The sequence below is a fragment of the Microplitis mediator genome, chromosome 1 (genome assembly GCF_029852145.1).
Source record: "Microplitis mediator isolate UGA2020A chromosome 1, iyMicMedi2.1, whole genome shotgun sequence".
In the NCBI taxonomy this organism is placed as follows: Eukaryota; Metazoa; Arthropoda; class Insecta; order Hymenoptera; family Braconidae; genus Microplitis; species Microplitis mediator.
In genome coordinates, this window is record NC_079969.1 from 21,637,924 (window position 1) to 21,653,421 (window position 15,498).

At 34.4% G+C, this 15,498-nt stretch overlaps 1 protein-coding gene across 1 annotated transcript; it reads left to right on the forward strand.

Annotated features, from left to right (window-relative positions):
* Positions 1 to 11,152: 11,152 nt before the first annotated feature.
* LOC130673395 (uncharacterized) lies at positions 11,153 to 15,430 on the forward strand. The gene is made up of 2 exons (XM_057478386.1): positions 11,153 to 12,171; positions 14,590 to 15,430. The coding sequence occupies exons 1-2, from the start codon at positions 11,153 to 11,155 to the stop codon at positions 15,428 to 15,430; spliced, it is 1,860 nt and encodes a 619-aa protein (XP_057334369.1).
* The last annotated feature ends 68 nt before the right edge of the window (positions 15,431 to 15,498 follow it).

Sequence of the window (15,498 nt, forward strand, 5' to 3'; positions counted from 1 at the left end):
ATGCGGGAACAAAATTTTTCTTATTCTCTTAATAATATAGATTAACATAAATAGTCAGGAAATTTTTATTTTATTCAACTGAAAAATTTTTAAAGTAGATAATTTTATTTCTTCAAAATTTTTGGCCGCCTTGTCTAATTGTAAGTATTCATTTTTTTATCATATTTTTTAAATTCAATTATGCTCGCTGTTGAAATTCATTATTATACTGTAAAAAAATAGAGATAACAATATCAAGTCTTAATATTAATATTTAAAGGTCGCTCAAAACGATTGGAAAATTAGATAAATATATATTTTAAATAATATTGACCGACCTTTAAGTATTGATATTTATGGGTTGAAATAACGCACAAAATTATGTAATGACATTTCTTTGGTTTATTATATTTACAATTACGTATAAAATAATTTCATACTACATTTTATATTTATTTATATCATATATCATATTAGTTATTAAAATACGACTTGGCATGATCTATTGTGGCGTTTTTTTTCTTTTTATTGTAATTAGTGGTTACTTAAACCACATATATATATAAATTTTTTTTATCATTAATTAATGAGTACATTTTTCAATTATTTGTTCATTTATCTATCAACTATTCAACTACAAGGTGTGTCATTTCAAAAGTATTTTTATGTTTCTATTCGAATCAATAATTTTAAATTCGTTTTAAAAAATTTTAAATCAATTTTTTAACGTTTGTTAATAAAAATTTTATAGTATTTCCATACAGAAAAAAAATATTTATTGATGCAAGAAATATTTTACATCATGAAATGAAATCAAAAGTTTTTGTAGGTTTAAAAAAAAATTTTTGTCTTCAATTCATAATGCGAAAAATTTCTTACGTCAAAAAATCCTTTTTTTTCTGTGTATGTCAATGAGCGTGAGTGTAGCAGACATCAAACAAGATTAAAATTATAAATAAATAGAGTAAATAATTTAAAAAATTTAATTTAAAAAAAATGCACTTATTAATTTCAAAATTTTTTAAATGCGCATTTTTTAAAATTTTATTTTATTAATTATTTACTCTATTTATTAATAATTTTAAATTTGTCTGATGTCTGCTACATTTACACTCATGTATTTCAGACAAATGTGCATAGAGATCCATTATTTAAAATTTGTTCTAAAATGACACGCCTACTATATATATATATATATATAAATGTATACTAATAATTGTTATGTGCATTCAATTACCTCCAATTTAAATTCAACATTCATACATTACGTATATTTTTAATTATTATTATTATGTTTGTCATCAACCATGAGAAATTTTCCTCATAGAAAAATAAAATATTTGCCTCTAGTGCTCTAGATAATCTTAAAATATATAAGTGATGATCACTGTTTTTTTTTTTTTTGGTTTTTTAATATTTTTTTTATAAATAATCGATGATGTGATGTCATTGTTAGGTCTTTTATGTACTTTTGAATGTAATATATATTTAATAATGTAATAAGATAATAGTTAAATATATATATATATGTATGTATATATATAAATTTGTTTTTTTTTTAATCGGGACATAACATTCGTGGCAAATGACATTTCACAGCCATTGGATACAGTTACTGCATATTTATATATTTTTGCAGTCTTGCTCGATACAAAATACATTACGCCACACATTATTTACAAATTCTTAAAATTACTCCACAATACAATCTACTTACGATGCAACTTTATTTAAACTTTATTTTTTTGTGAAAATTTATTATTATTTATATATATATTTATTTTCATATTTTTAACGCTAAAACATTGATATAAACAATCGTTTTTTTCATCCTTTTTTATAATTTAAAGACATTCTTAGACAGTACCCTCCCCCTACTTTTTAAAAATATCCAATGACCTTAAACTGTCATAGGGATATTAAAATTGTGATAATTAATTAAAAAAAAAAAATGGGACATTAATTGAAAAAGGGCCTTAATTACAATTTCGCCGGGAGATTTAAAAAAAAATTACTCACAGTTGATATTATTTATACTGAGAGAAAAAATGACTTTTAGAAATATTGTTATTTTTTTCTTACAAGAAATGCTATTGGAAATTTTCAATCTAATATATTTTCAGTGCAAAAAATCGATGACTTCATTCAAAATCATTTTCTTAATCGAAAGAATCTCAGCTCAACTCGAAATATCCTGATCTTTTTTTTTTTTTTTGAGTACTGTAAATAAATTTCCATTTCGTTCTGTCAAGAACAGTATATTACATACTTAGGATAGTAAAATAAGAAAAGTCTCAGATCACATGTAATTGTTGGCCGAGGCGAAGCTGAGTTCAGGGCCGCAGCCCGAAAGTTGCCACTTTCCGGCCGGAGGACAGAAAAATTATTTTTCAACTCAAATATGGAATTAATCATTTTTTTTGATTAACTACTTAAAAAAATTTCGTTTTCACAAAAGTTAACTTCTTTTTTTTTAGTAGGAGTTAAACGAAATTTGTCAAAAAAAATCAATTAAATCTTTCCTATTAATGCTTTAATTTTTTTCTTAGTTAATTAATAAAATTTAAATACGTCTCGACAGCTCAAAATCATTGAATATTTTTAAAAAGTGGGTAGTATTGGCTGAGAATGTCCTTAGTATCAATAATACACTGTAAAAAAATCGCGGATTAAATCCGGAGTGAATGCGGAGCAGATGACTGTTTATTTATTTAATTCCCTCGGAGTGAAATTTACTCCGAACGGAAGTTTATTTCAATATTAAAACTTCGAATCAGAGTGAATTCGGATTGAAATAAAATCCGTAATCACACCGAATTAACTCTCGATGTTTACAGTGTATATATAGTAATACATTAATATAGCGTTACTAATGTTATAAGATAATAATTATAATTTTTTTTTGTGATTTTTATTCACAGGAAAATGAACTTTTAAAACTATTAATATAAAAATATTTAAACTTAATCTATAAATAATAAATTTTATAACATATTTTTAAAATACGTCTTTTATATATTTTGTTCTTATTTATTTATTGATTAATTAATTAATAAATTTATAAATATAAAATCAAATTTATTAAATTAATTATTTTTAATTAATAAATAAAAAATAATTTTCGTTTAAATATTTGGCTTCGATTATTGTAATTTTGTTTATCGGCACTGAAGCCTTATTGCGTTAGTGACGATACATAATTTAAATAATTTTATTTTTTTAAAATTAATAATAAAGGCTGCAGCTAAATGATTTTCTTTAAAATTTCAAATTTCATCAAGGGAAATTTTCCATACTCAGCTGTAACCTTTCTCGTTGTTTTTAAAAAAAATAGTTACGATTAAATTAATCATAATAAGCATAGAATCAGTTGCCATTTAAATAATGTTGTGTTTTCATTAACATTAATTTTTTTTTTTTACATTTAATAATTTAGTTTTGTTTTAAATATTTATTTTTTTGTGATAACTCATGATAAATTTATTCAAATTTCAATATAAATATTATTTATATTTTATTTACTCACTAAACTCTAACAGTTTGATAAAAAATCAGTTCGATATTTATCATTTTCATATTTTAAATCAAAATATTTATGTTATTTATAATTTTAAAAAATTAGAGCAATTAATTGTTTGCAAATATTATATTACACCGTAAAAAATTAGCGAAGTAAATGGGGAGCGGATGACTGTGTATTTATTTAATTCCCTAGGAGTGAAATTCACTCCGAAGGGAAGTTTAATTTAATATTAAAATTCCGGTTCGGAGTGAAATTCACTTCTAAAGGGAGTTTATTTTAATATTAAAACTCTAAATCGGAGCAAATGCGGATTTATATAAAATCTAGATCATTTTGAAATCTCTCTGATGAAAAAATAAAGTTTATTCTTCATTAACCCTAATCCCTTGAACATGAGTCGCTTGTGTCCATGAATTTTTAAATACAGTCGAATTCCATTATCTCGGAACTTCCCCTCAATCTCGACCCCTATTACGAGCAACGCTGTCCCCCACTCGATGTTGTACATTTGTACGTCTCTGTATATATTTATCTGTGGCTCATCCATATGGAAGTAAGAGCGCATGAGTATAGTTTACTTCTTAAGAGAGAAGGGGCATCCGTTAACTCGGAAATTTCTTGAAATTTCCACCCCTCCGGCGACTAACTGTCCGAGTTAATGGAGTTCGACTGTATTTTACTGTAAACAGTCTACACGCCTCCGAATTTTGATGAAAATGTTGATTGAAAATGGGATTTTCCGGGCTGGCATCAATTCTATCACATAGTTAGTTAGGAGTCCAAAGAAAATATAAGAATTTTTTCAGATTTTTCCTTACAGAATAACATAATTAATTGAGCGGCATACGCTAATGACCCATGTTCAAGACTTACGGGTGCTGAAAACAGTGACATGAGTTAAAAAATCAACTCCGAAATCACTGCCAAAAAACAAACTACTTATTTACTTCCTGCGCATAGTGATTTTTTTTTTAACTCCCAGACTCCGTTACTCAGAGTCTTGGGGTCAATTAAACTCCGTAATCACTCCGCTTAAAAACATATTCTTGTTTTACTCCACATGCCTAGTGAATTTTTTTTAATTCCTAGACTCCGAGTGACGGAGTGAATTAGAATTTAAATAAAATCCGTAATCACTCTAAACTCCCAATATTTTTCAGTGTAATATGATCATTATTTTATTTATTTGTTTCATAATATTTTCAATTTACCATTTGGTTCTTGTTTTAATATTCATGTTAACTAAACTTTGTTGATAATAAAATAAAAATAATAATAATAATATTAATAATAATAAAGAGTTTAATAATATTTAAACAAATGTAAATAAATTGGCATGAGTATGTTTTTTAAATGGAAGATTATGATTTACAATTAATATATTAATATTATTATATGTAATAATTATCATAAATTTACGTTTGTAAAAAACGTAAAAAGTTTATTATTTTTCGCGATAAAACATAATTTAACATATAACTTTTATTTTAATATCAATTTTTTATTTTTCATATCTCAACAATAATAGATTTATTCGTTTATATTTTTTTTTCTTTTTGTTCTATAAAATTATTTTATGAAATATTTCATTTTTTTTTGGCACCAATTGCGTCTATTCAATTTTAATCCTAGATCATGGAGACATTATTATTTAAATTAATTTATTACTTAACAAGTATGTACGTTAATGGACTTTAATTTTTTTTAGTCTTCATTGTACGTAAGAAGAGATAACCGGCAGAAGTGAATGAAGTTTAAAAGTATTTATGGCCTTCTGTCAACGCGATAGTTTTATTATCATTTTATTCGTAAACAAATAAAGATAATTATGTAATTAATCATTTTTATTTACGCAGAGACTTAACTTTTAAAAAAGTTTCAATGAAAAACAATAAAAACAAAAATTATTGGGTCATAAATATTTTTTTTTATCTATTTTCTGTCAATAAAATAAAAAAAAAAAAAGAGTTTAAAGAAATATATGAAATAATTTTTTTTGACTGAAGTTAAGTAACGAATTTTAATAATTACGCAGAAACAAAGACATCTAGGAATAAAATTTCATTATACACTAGACAAACAATAAATTTAAATTAAATTAAGTATAAAATTAAAAATGAAGCAAAGTTCAAAATAATAATAATAAGAATGACAGGAATGTTGGGTACTTATACCAAAAATAATCAGATGTTAAATTTTCAAATTTTACGACGTTTCGTTGACTTCATATTAACTTCTTCAGGCAAGCTACAAATACATGATACCATCAATTAATTTTAATGATTTATCAATAATTTTAATTAAGGGCCAACCTCATTATACAATCATCTAGATAGTACTCATTACTATCTGATTGATGGTAAAAAATTTTACCATAACTAGATAGTAATTCCGATTATTTCATTTTCTCAGTGTAGCATTGAACTTCTAAACGTCGACACCTAATGAAAACTTGATTTTCGAAAATCGGACCGAAATCAATAACTTCACTTTTTTTGAAAATTTTTCATATTCATGGCGGGAAGTTAAAAAAATTAAAAACTCAAAAATTAATACAAAAAAGGACATCGTACTTACAACTCCGCCGAATTATAGAATTTTTAAAAAATTACTTACAGTTGTTATCAAATAGGAGTTAAACATAATTTGAAAATTCGAATTATAAAATTGACGTGAAGATTTTACGGAAATTTATCTTCCAAATTTCGTTTAACTTCCAATTGATATCAACTGTAAGTAATTTTTTTTTAGTCTATATCTCAGCGAAATTGTCCTTTTTTCAATCAACGCTTTAATTTTTTTTAATTAATCGATTAAATTTTGATACGCTTATGACAGTTGAAATTTATTGAAAATTTTTAAAAAATGGGGAGGGGGGCACTGCCTAAGAATGTCCTTAATTAACAATTATCGTTAGATTTTTTATACTATTGTATAATTAAAATTAATCGATTGTATCATGTATTTATAGCTCACCAGAAGAATTTGATAGAAAGTCAACTAAACATCGCAAAATTTTATCAAATTTAATATCTGATTATCCTTAACCCAAGTACTTGATATTCCTATCATTTTTATAATTATCATGTACAATAACATTGATAATAATAATAATGACTCCGTCGAATAAATTTCACACGAATTTCGTAATATGATGATCTAGGTTTAAAATAACGTATACACACTGCGTTTTCACAATAAAGCTATTGTACAAACGTCTTTATGTCTAAATATATTCGTCTCATAAAAAAAAAAAACGCTGTGATTATTTTATATTGATAAATAATATATATTCGAATGTGTAAAAATTGTTTTTAACGAAAATGCATTTTAAATAAATAAATCAGTAATTTAAATTCCAACAACAATAAAATGAAAACTTCCCAAATTTAGTCCGTTGAACTACAACTGTATTGATAATGTATTTTAAATATATATACATATATGATGAATTAATTAAATAAATATACCTTGTAGTATTAATTATACATATACAATTTAATATATCATCAATTTTTATTTTCTCACACCAGAATTGAGAAAAACTTTTACAAACATGTAATTACTACAGGCACATGATTTTTATTTATTTATTTATTTTTTTTTACAGGGCAGAGGTAACGTTTATGGCCAGTTTTTGACACTTGAAAAATTTTAATAATATAATTTTTTTAATATGCAATGACAATTAATTTTATAAATTTCTTCAAAGATAATTTTGTCACTTACAATGGATATTTATTGATACTTTTTTATTAATTAAAATAAAATATTAAGGTAAAAAGCCTAGTGCCCGGTCAGGGAACTAGTATTCGATCACTCCATGTATTTATACATCTATATTTAGTCAAATTTAGTAAATATAGATATTAGGGTGATTCGTTTTGAACGAGCATTTTTTTTACTCCCACAACAGAATATTTAATAAACTGGCTTAGTGTCGAGTCACGCAGACACTACAATTTGGCTTGATACTTCTATAAGCTGCTGCAAACTGGAGAACCCAAATTTCTTCGTAAGCTTGTTTTGTGATGAGGATGCTAATATCAGGCGTTCAAATAGACTAGCAGTGAAAGATAATATTATTTCTTTTAAAATGCCAAATTTTGCTTCTACTACCAATGAGCACTCATTCGTCGTATCGGCTATTTGTCTATGGCAAGAGCTACCGAGTGATCTCCAAAATTCACTTAAAATTAAAGCGTTACATTTTTTCCTAGATCTTGAATTAAATAGTAGGTACTAGGCTTGTTCATTCTATTGTATTGCTAAATCTATTTTTTAATTGTTCTCTACAATGTATTTTATATTTTTATTGAAATTACGTGATTGTATTATTGTTTTTGTACAAATTGCAATTCGGCTGTTGCCTTGGCATATAAACTTAATGAATGAAAAATAAAATAAATATTGATGTGTAAGGTAAAAGCGCCTATACCCGCTCACTTCTCATTGGAGTGAGATTAGATCACTCAATATAAATGATTGAATAAAATGAAAAATCATATTTTTTTATAGTTATTTTTTTGTAGTTTTAAGTATTAGAATAAAAATTTAGTTTGAAGAATAATATTGATAATTAATTAATATTAATTTTTTAAATATGATCCTTGAATTTACCCATAGGCGCTCACTAAAAGTTGTGATGTACCATGTGATGGTGGGAAGGAAAAACCTTCACCGCGCATTCAAAGGAGCTAAAACGTTTTCATGAAATTCTTGAACCTGAAAATCCTGAACTTAAACCTGAAAATCATGAAACTCGACGAATAACTCGGGCTATGGCCAAAAAGGCTAATTTAACCCCTGCCACCGGAGAACCAGGTTGAGAGTGGGTCACCCCATAACAGGGTAGTACTAGGATCATTGAATTTGTTTTTTTTTTTATTACGCCTGTTAAAGGTGTGATGGTAACCCTTATTCAACTCGTTACAAATTGGCGCTCGAACAGGGACCTGATTAGTTTCCGAGATAACGAGTACCGCGAAAGTTTTTTTATTAAACGTTTGATTGTTGTTCTTTTGTAAGCAACTCGCAACCGGATCTCACACGTAGGTATGATCGGCATGATGACAATCCGCGCACCAATAGATACCGAAGCAACCGCGTCGGGGATATCGTAAAAGGTGTGAGATGTCATCCGAGAAATACAATCCGGTACCGGTGAGAGGGTCAACACTTGGCCAGCATGTGGGGTGTACTACCGGCAATGTGTAGGTTGAAATCCGCGAGGAAAAATGGATTTTCGCCCTGCCGCTTCACCACATTCCCATGTACGGGAATGACATGCTGGTTGGAGTGGGTAATCTCGCCGTACTGGGGTAACCTGTGAATCCGTAACTGGAACCTGAATTGGAACCTGACCGTGAACAATCTCACTGCGACCCCGAACAAAAGTGGAACCTGAATTAGAACCTGACCGTGAATAATCTGACCGCGACCGCGAACAAAAGTGAAACCTGAATTGGAACCTGACCGCGAACAATCTGACCGCGACCGCGAATAAGACTGAAACTGGAACTAGATGAACCTGAAAATCATGAACTTGAACTCGAAAATCACGAACTTCGATGAATAACTCGGGCTAAGGCCAGAAAGGCTTATTCTCCCCTTATCACCGGAGACCCGGGCTGAAATTGGGACACCCCAACAGGGGTTATACTTGGGTTTTGATTTTGTTTTTTTGTTTACGCCATCAAAGGCCGAAATGTTTTCTTTTCCCTTCTTCTTGTTCAATAAATTTTATTTTTTTTAATTACTGTTCTACTACCGCGAAAATTTTGCGAACAGAATGAATGACGTGTGAGATTTTGATTATGCAAAAAAAAAAGTGTGTAAATTCTTGTTATATAGAAACAGTCAAATCATGGAATCACAGTTAACGATGGAAGAAAAAAATCTGGCTGATGGAAGAGATGCTCCAGCGACCACCCCAGCTGATACTCACGCCAACCACCGCGACAACTACCACCGCGACCACCACACTCCCAACTGCCTCAGCAACTGCCTCAGCAACAACGGCCACCAACACCCGGAAAAGGCCCGACATCCGGCTAAGGAAGGTCCAGAAAGTTAAATACCGCCGGGTAAAGAAGCCCGAACCATATGACCCAACAGAACCGGGGTTCGAAAGATCGGCAAAACGGCCCGTAATACGGCCAGCCAGCATCGCGATGGTAAAGCTAGCCAGGCCCGTGAAAACGACCACCAACCCGGGCCCATTCAGTAAGAACGGTCCCCAGTCGACGGCAGGACTGGTTAGGGAAGTGTCTAGTAGGGAACCAGACCAGCCCACGGGCACCAACACCGAGAACAACACCGAGAGCAACACCAGAGCGACTACCAACCCAAGCCCACCCGGAGTAAGCAGTCCCCAGTTGGCGGTATCGCAGAATACCGAGGATACCTTTCCGGCACATGCGACAACAAGCTTCCCGAAAAAGAAGCGAAGGATTGGAGCCAGTAATGGGCATCGAAATGTCACCAACCCGGGCCCACCTGAAACAAGCGGTCCCCAGTTCACGGGTGCATCACTCCAGTGGGAAGCTACGTGGCTGGACTACGATGATGCGTCACTATTGAAGTACTACCCGGCATATTTTGAAGACAAGCCAGGAGACCTGTTCCCGTCCAGGACCCAGACGCCTCTGGAGCGACTATTGGTGTCCTTAACACCTCTAGCCGAAGTGAGGCCCAAGAAGGGGGTAAAGAAGGTCGTATTCACGGCGTACGATGAATCTCTACGGTTGTACAAAGTTACGCGATACAAAAACGTCCTGGCACCGAGAATTGAGCCGACGAAAAAAACCGCCTGGGATCTGCTGGACAAACTGAAGGAACGGCAATATTCGCTACCACGGGAAGAATGAAACTGGAAGAAAAGAAGTCAGCAGGCTAACCTCTTTTCTTGTTGAGGTAGGAGGGGTGTGATGGTGGGATGGTGTACTGCGGAGATAACCAGTGTTGAGGGTGCCTGTGATTTTTTGTGATATATTGTGTTTATCCTTATTTTTTTTATTTATGACTATGACTACTTATCACCTAAATATTACTACTTGTTCTATTTACTAGTATTATGGTTATTACTATAATTACTTAAAACTAGTACTTAATTCTAAAACTATATGCTATTTTGTTTATTACTATTCTTATATCTACTGACTTAAATACTATTTCTTATTAATATGACTATTATTTCTTATATATTATTATTAAAACTTATGATTTACTTTTGTTTACAACTAATTTCTAAATTACTTGTATTATTTTTATATACTATTGGATTTATTTTTCTTATTATAAGCATTATTATTTTCCTTCGGCAATGACGTATTATTATTTATAACTCGGGCTATGGCCAAAAAGGCTAATTCTCCCCCTATCACCGGAGACCCGGGTTGAAATTGGGCCACCCCGTAAAAGGGAGTAGCATTAGGATCATTTGTTTTGGCTTTGACGAATTTTTTTTTTATTTTTTTTTTATAAATTATATATTATTCACTTCAAAATGTTTTTTTTTCCTTTTCTTTTGTTCTACTACCTCAAAAACCGTGCAAACTTTCAGTTACGAACTATGGATGAATGAATGAATGAAACAGAATGATAATAACTATTGTAAACCTTTCGAAAACTACTTTAATCTGTGTATAGATGCAATCTTCAGTGAACCAGGAGCTCACGATGGAAGAGGAAATATGGCTATTGGAGGAGATGATCCAGCATCCATCTCAGCTGATCCTGACGCCAACCCCCACAGCAACCACATCCCCGCTTACCTCAGCACCAACAACCAACGCCAGGAAAACACCCGACATCCGAGTAAGGGAGGTCCAGGAGGTCAGACTACGCTTAGCCATAAAGCCAGAACCACACGACCCAACAAAACCGGGGTTCAAAAGGCCAACAAAACGGCCCGTAATACGGCCAGCCAGCGCCGCGATGATAAAACTCGCCAGACCAGTGAAAACGACCACCAACCCGGGCCCACTTGTAACAAGCGGTCCCCAGTCGACGGCAGAACTGGTTGGGGAAAATCCTAGTGGGAAACCCGACGACCCCACGGGCGCCAACCTCGACACCGGTCACTTCAGCAGTATGGATCAACCCACCAACGACGACGCCTTTCCCGCTCGAGCCACAGCAAGTTTCCCTAAAAAGAAATGGAGGATAGGGGGGCAGAAAAGAGAAGAGATTGCGACCAACCCGGGCCCACGCGCACGCAGTCCCCAGTTGGATGCAACCCCGGAAACAGGGGAACCCGCCACCAACAAACCAGTGGTTGGCAAGAAGACGGCCGATAAAACCACGGCAGTGGTTGTCGACAAGCAGGTAAAAGTCTCCAACACCAGACCTGTGAAAAAAAAGAAAGGACTTGCTACCAACCCGGGCCCATCCACAGGGAACAGTCCCCAGCTGGCAACAACCATCAACGCAGGATGGATCGACTACGACGACGCACCGTTATTATCCGACTATCCGGAGTACTTTGGGTCCAGACCGGAGGATCTCTTTCAACCACCGATAAGGGTCCAGACACCGCTGCAGAGACTACTGGCGGCATTGACACCTCTAGCCGAGGTAAGGCCAAAGACTGTGGCCAAAAGGGACTGTGGCAAAAAGGGACTGTGGCAAAAAGCTACTTGGATAATAAAACAGCGAGCACTAAGATAGTACTTATATTGCATTAATGATAAAAAACAATATGTGAAATTGAAATTGACTCTAAATTTTAACCGCTCTTTCTTTCATTCTCTATCCATTCGCCGGATTATCGTCGCTCGCACGGCTAAGTTCTCGGTATTTCAACGTTTACTTAAAATCTTAAACACATTCTCTTTCTTTCCAAATCATCTTTATATTTCGTTTAAATTATTTTTTTTCAATTCCCGTTGATATTATTGTGCAGAACTTAGAGGAATTTCAGTCTCTCGAATATTATCTTGTCGTTTTCTGTTTTCCTTTGATTTTGTTGCTTGGGACTTAAAATAATTTTACAAATGTAACTCTTTCGCCACCTCCAACAGAGGGCGATGGAATTTATTCCCGTCCACCTCTACAGCGGATAGATAGAATGATAAAACCGCGCATATAAGCCCGTAGAGGCAACTTAGTCTCCCGAGACGTTTTCTGGAGGAAGACCATTCCCTGGACAACATCTGGAACTTCGCCTACCCCAAGTCCGACCGGACCAAGGTAAGCGAAATTTTTATTCTCGGGGAGATTTGGTGTCCCCGTACTAAGGCCTTCTGCTGAGGTACGGTAGGTGAAACTAACCGCGTAGGTGGGGGTTAGACGGAGACCATCCGCTTACCCTCTGGGACGGGAGTTCGTATAGGGCCGACGGGGTAGTCGACCAGACTCCTCTGAAGCACCCGGGAGGGGTAGTACCGCGTTGTAGACCGCGAACTTTTGAGTATGTGTGTGTTTGTATATTAATTGACCGCGTAAACCGTGATAAATTGTTTAAATAACGATAACCGAGACTTTACATTAAAAAACCGCGCTTAATTATTGATATAATTATTGTAAGAGGTAGTAGAACAGGGCTTGAAGCCATTGTAAATTATTTAAAATAAATCCTAGTTTATTATTGTGTTTAAATCTGTGTTTTCTTTCTTTTGGAAAGGATTTACTTTTTCTTTGTTTAAATAAAGTTTTGTTGATTGCTTAATTAAAAATTGTCTACATTGAAAAGACCCCTTTTCAACCCTGGACTCCGACGAGCTAAACCGAGCAAGAGGGGGTAGTTGTATAATTTATACATTCAATTTTATTAATTAATGATTCTAATAATTAACTTTCTTGTGGATTAAAATTAGTCAAACTTTAAAATCACTAATTTCTTCAATCCAAATCCTGGTTCATCTAACTTCCGAGTTTCTGACGACATATAAAAACTGACTTGACGTTTCTTTCGATATTAATCAACTAATTAATTACTCTTCGTTATATTTTAATTTAAACCCAATTTTACCCGTTACAACTTAATAATCACCAGAGTCCTATAGTTTTAAGTCTATTTCAGCCGCGTGTCCGGTCAGGACGAGCAGACCTACTCCTGAGATACATCAAGTTTCCCGATCCCAGAACCAGTAACAGTCGATCTAAATTTATGATTAAAATAATTAATAACTAAATTAAATAAATTCGGGAAATATTCATTAACTGTGGTTCGTGGCTACTGGACACGAAGTAGCCAGGGCCCACCGTTATAACTTGTTTAGTTTCCGAGATAACGAATACCGCGAAAGTTTTCGATTAAACGTTTGATTGTTGTTCTTTCGTAAGCAACCCGTAACCGGATCTCACACGAAGGTATGATCGGCATGATAACAATCCGCGCACCAATAGATACCGAGGCGACCGCGTCGGTGATATCATAAAAGGTGCGGGATTTCATCCGAGAAGTACAATCCGGTACCGGTGAGAGGGTCAACACTTGGCCAGCATGTAGGGTGTACTACCGGCAATGTGTGGGTTAAAATCCGCGAAGAAAAATGGATTTTCGCCCTGCCGCTTCACAACATTCCCATGTACGGGAATGACATGCTGTTTGGAGTGGGTAATCTCGCCGTACTGGGGTAACCTGTAAATCCGTAACTAGAACCTGAAACTCCGTAAGTGGAATCTGACCACGAACAATCTGACCACGACCGCGAACAAAACTGAAACCGGAACTAGATGAACCTGAAAATCATGAACTTGAACTGGAAAATCAAGAACTTCGATGAATAATTCGGACTATGGCCAAAAAGGCCAGTTTAACTCCTATCACCGGAGACCCGGGCTGAAATTAGGACACCCCAACAGGGGTTGTACCAAGGTCTTCGATTTTGTTTTTTTGTTGACGCCGTTAAAGGCCGAAATGTTTTTTTTTTTGTTCTATAAATTTTTTTTTCTCAATTACTGTTCTACTACCGCGAAAATTTGCGCACAGAATGAATGATGTGTGAGATTTTGGTTATGTAAAAAAAAAAAAAAACATGAAATTTCGGTTGTATAGAAAACAAAAAAAAATGGAACTCACGATGGAAGAAAAAATTTGGCTGATGGAGATGTTCCAGCGACCACCACGCCTAATTTTAAAGCCAACCACCGAGCCAATCACCGCGAACACCACGCTTCTCCGCCTCAGCCAAGAGACCTGACATCCGGATACGGGTCATTCAGAAAACCAAGCTCCGTCTGATAAAGAAACCAGAGCCATACGACCCGGCCAAACCGGGATTTACAAGGCCAGCCAAACGGCCCTTGATTCGCCCAGCCAGTTCAGCACTGGCAAAACTTGCCAGGCCGATAAAAGCCGCCAACCCGGGCCCACTTGTCAAGAGCAGTCCCCAGTTGGTTACAGCCAAACCAACCTGGAAGCCGGCACAGTTGCTTGAAGATTCACCACCCTCAAGCAAGGTGCCAAACGACAGTGATGACGTTCCACCCACTCGGGCATCGGCGAGCTTCCCAAAAAGGAAACGAAGAGTTGGGGTACGCTATGGGCAAGAGGATGCAACCAACCCGGACCCATCCGCAAGGAACAGTCCCCAGCTGGGTACGACACCCACGGTACCAGCACTGGCGGCCAGTAGCGGGCCAAAGAGGGCAAAAATTGCGACAGGCAAAACCGCCACGCCGACCATTACCGGGCCTGGAAGAAAAATAGAAGTGTTTGTCACCAACCCGGGCCCACCCGTAAAGAGCAGTCCCCAGTTCACGGCCGCACCAATCCAACTGGAAGCCACGTGGCTCGAATATGATCTCACCGCTGCTAGCCGAATACCCAGAACGTTTCGAGAACAGGCCGGGAGACCTGTTTCCGCATCCGCCAACCAAGATCCAGACGCCGTTACAACGGCTGTTGGCCTCGTTGACACCACTGGCGGAGGTCCAACCAAAAGCAGTCAAGAAAAAGACCGTGTTCACTGCTTACGATAGGGCGTTGAAGTTGTACAAGGTGACACGGTGCAAATTCTCTCAGACACCAAAGATCGAAGCTCTGGACC

Excerpts from the sequence above, each read along its gene's own strand:
- LOC130673395 (XM_057478386.1), top strand. The coding sequence starts at position 11,153 with ATGCAATCTTCAGTGAACCAGGAGCTCACGATGGAAGAGGAAATATGG. Across the intron at positions 12,172-14,589 it reads AAACAGCGAGCACTAAGATA|CCAACCACCGAGCCAATCAC; the intron begins GTACTTATATTG and ends CTAATTTTAAAG.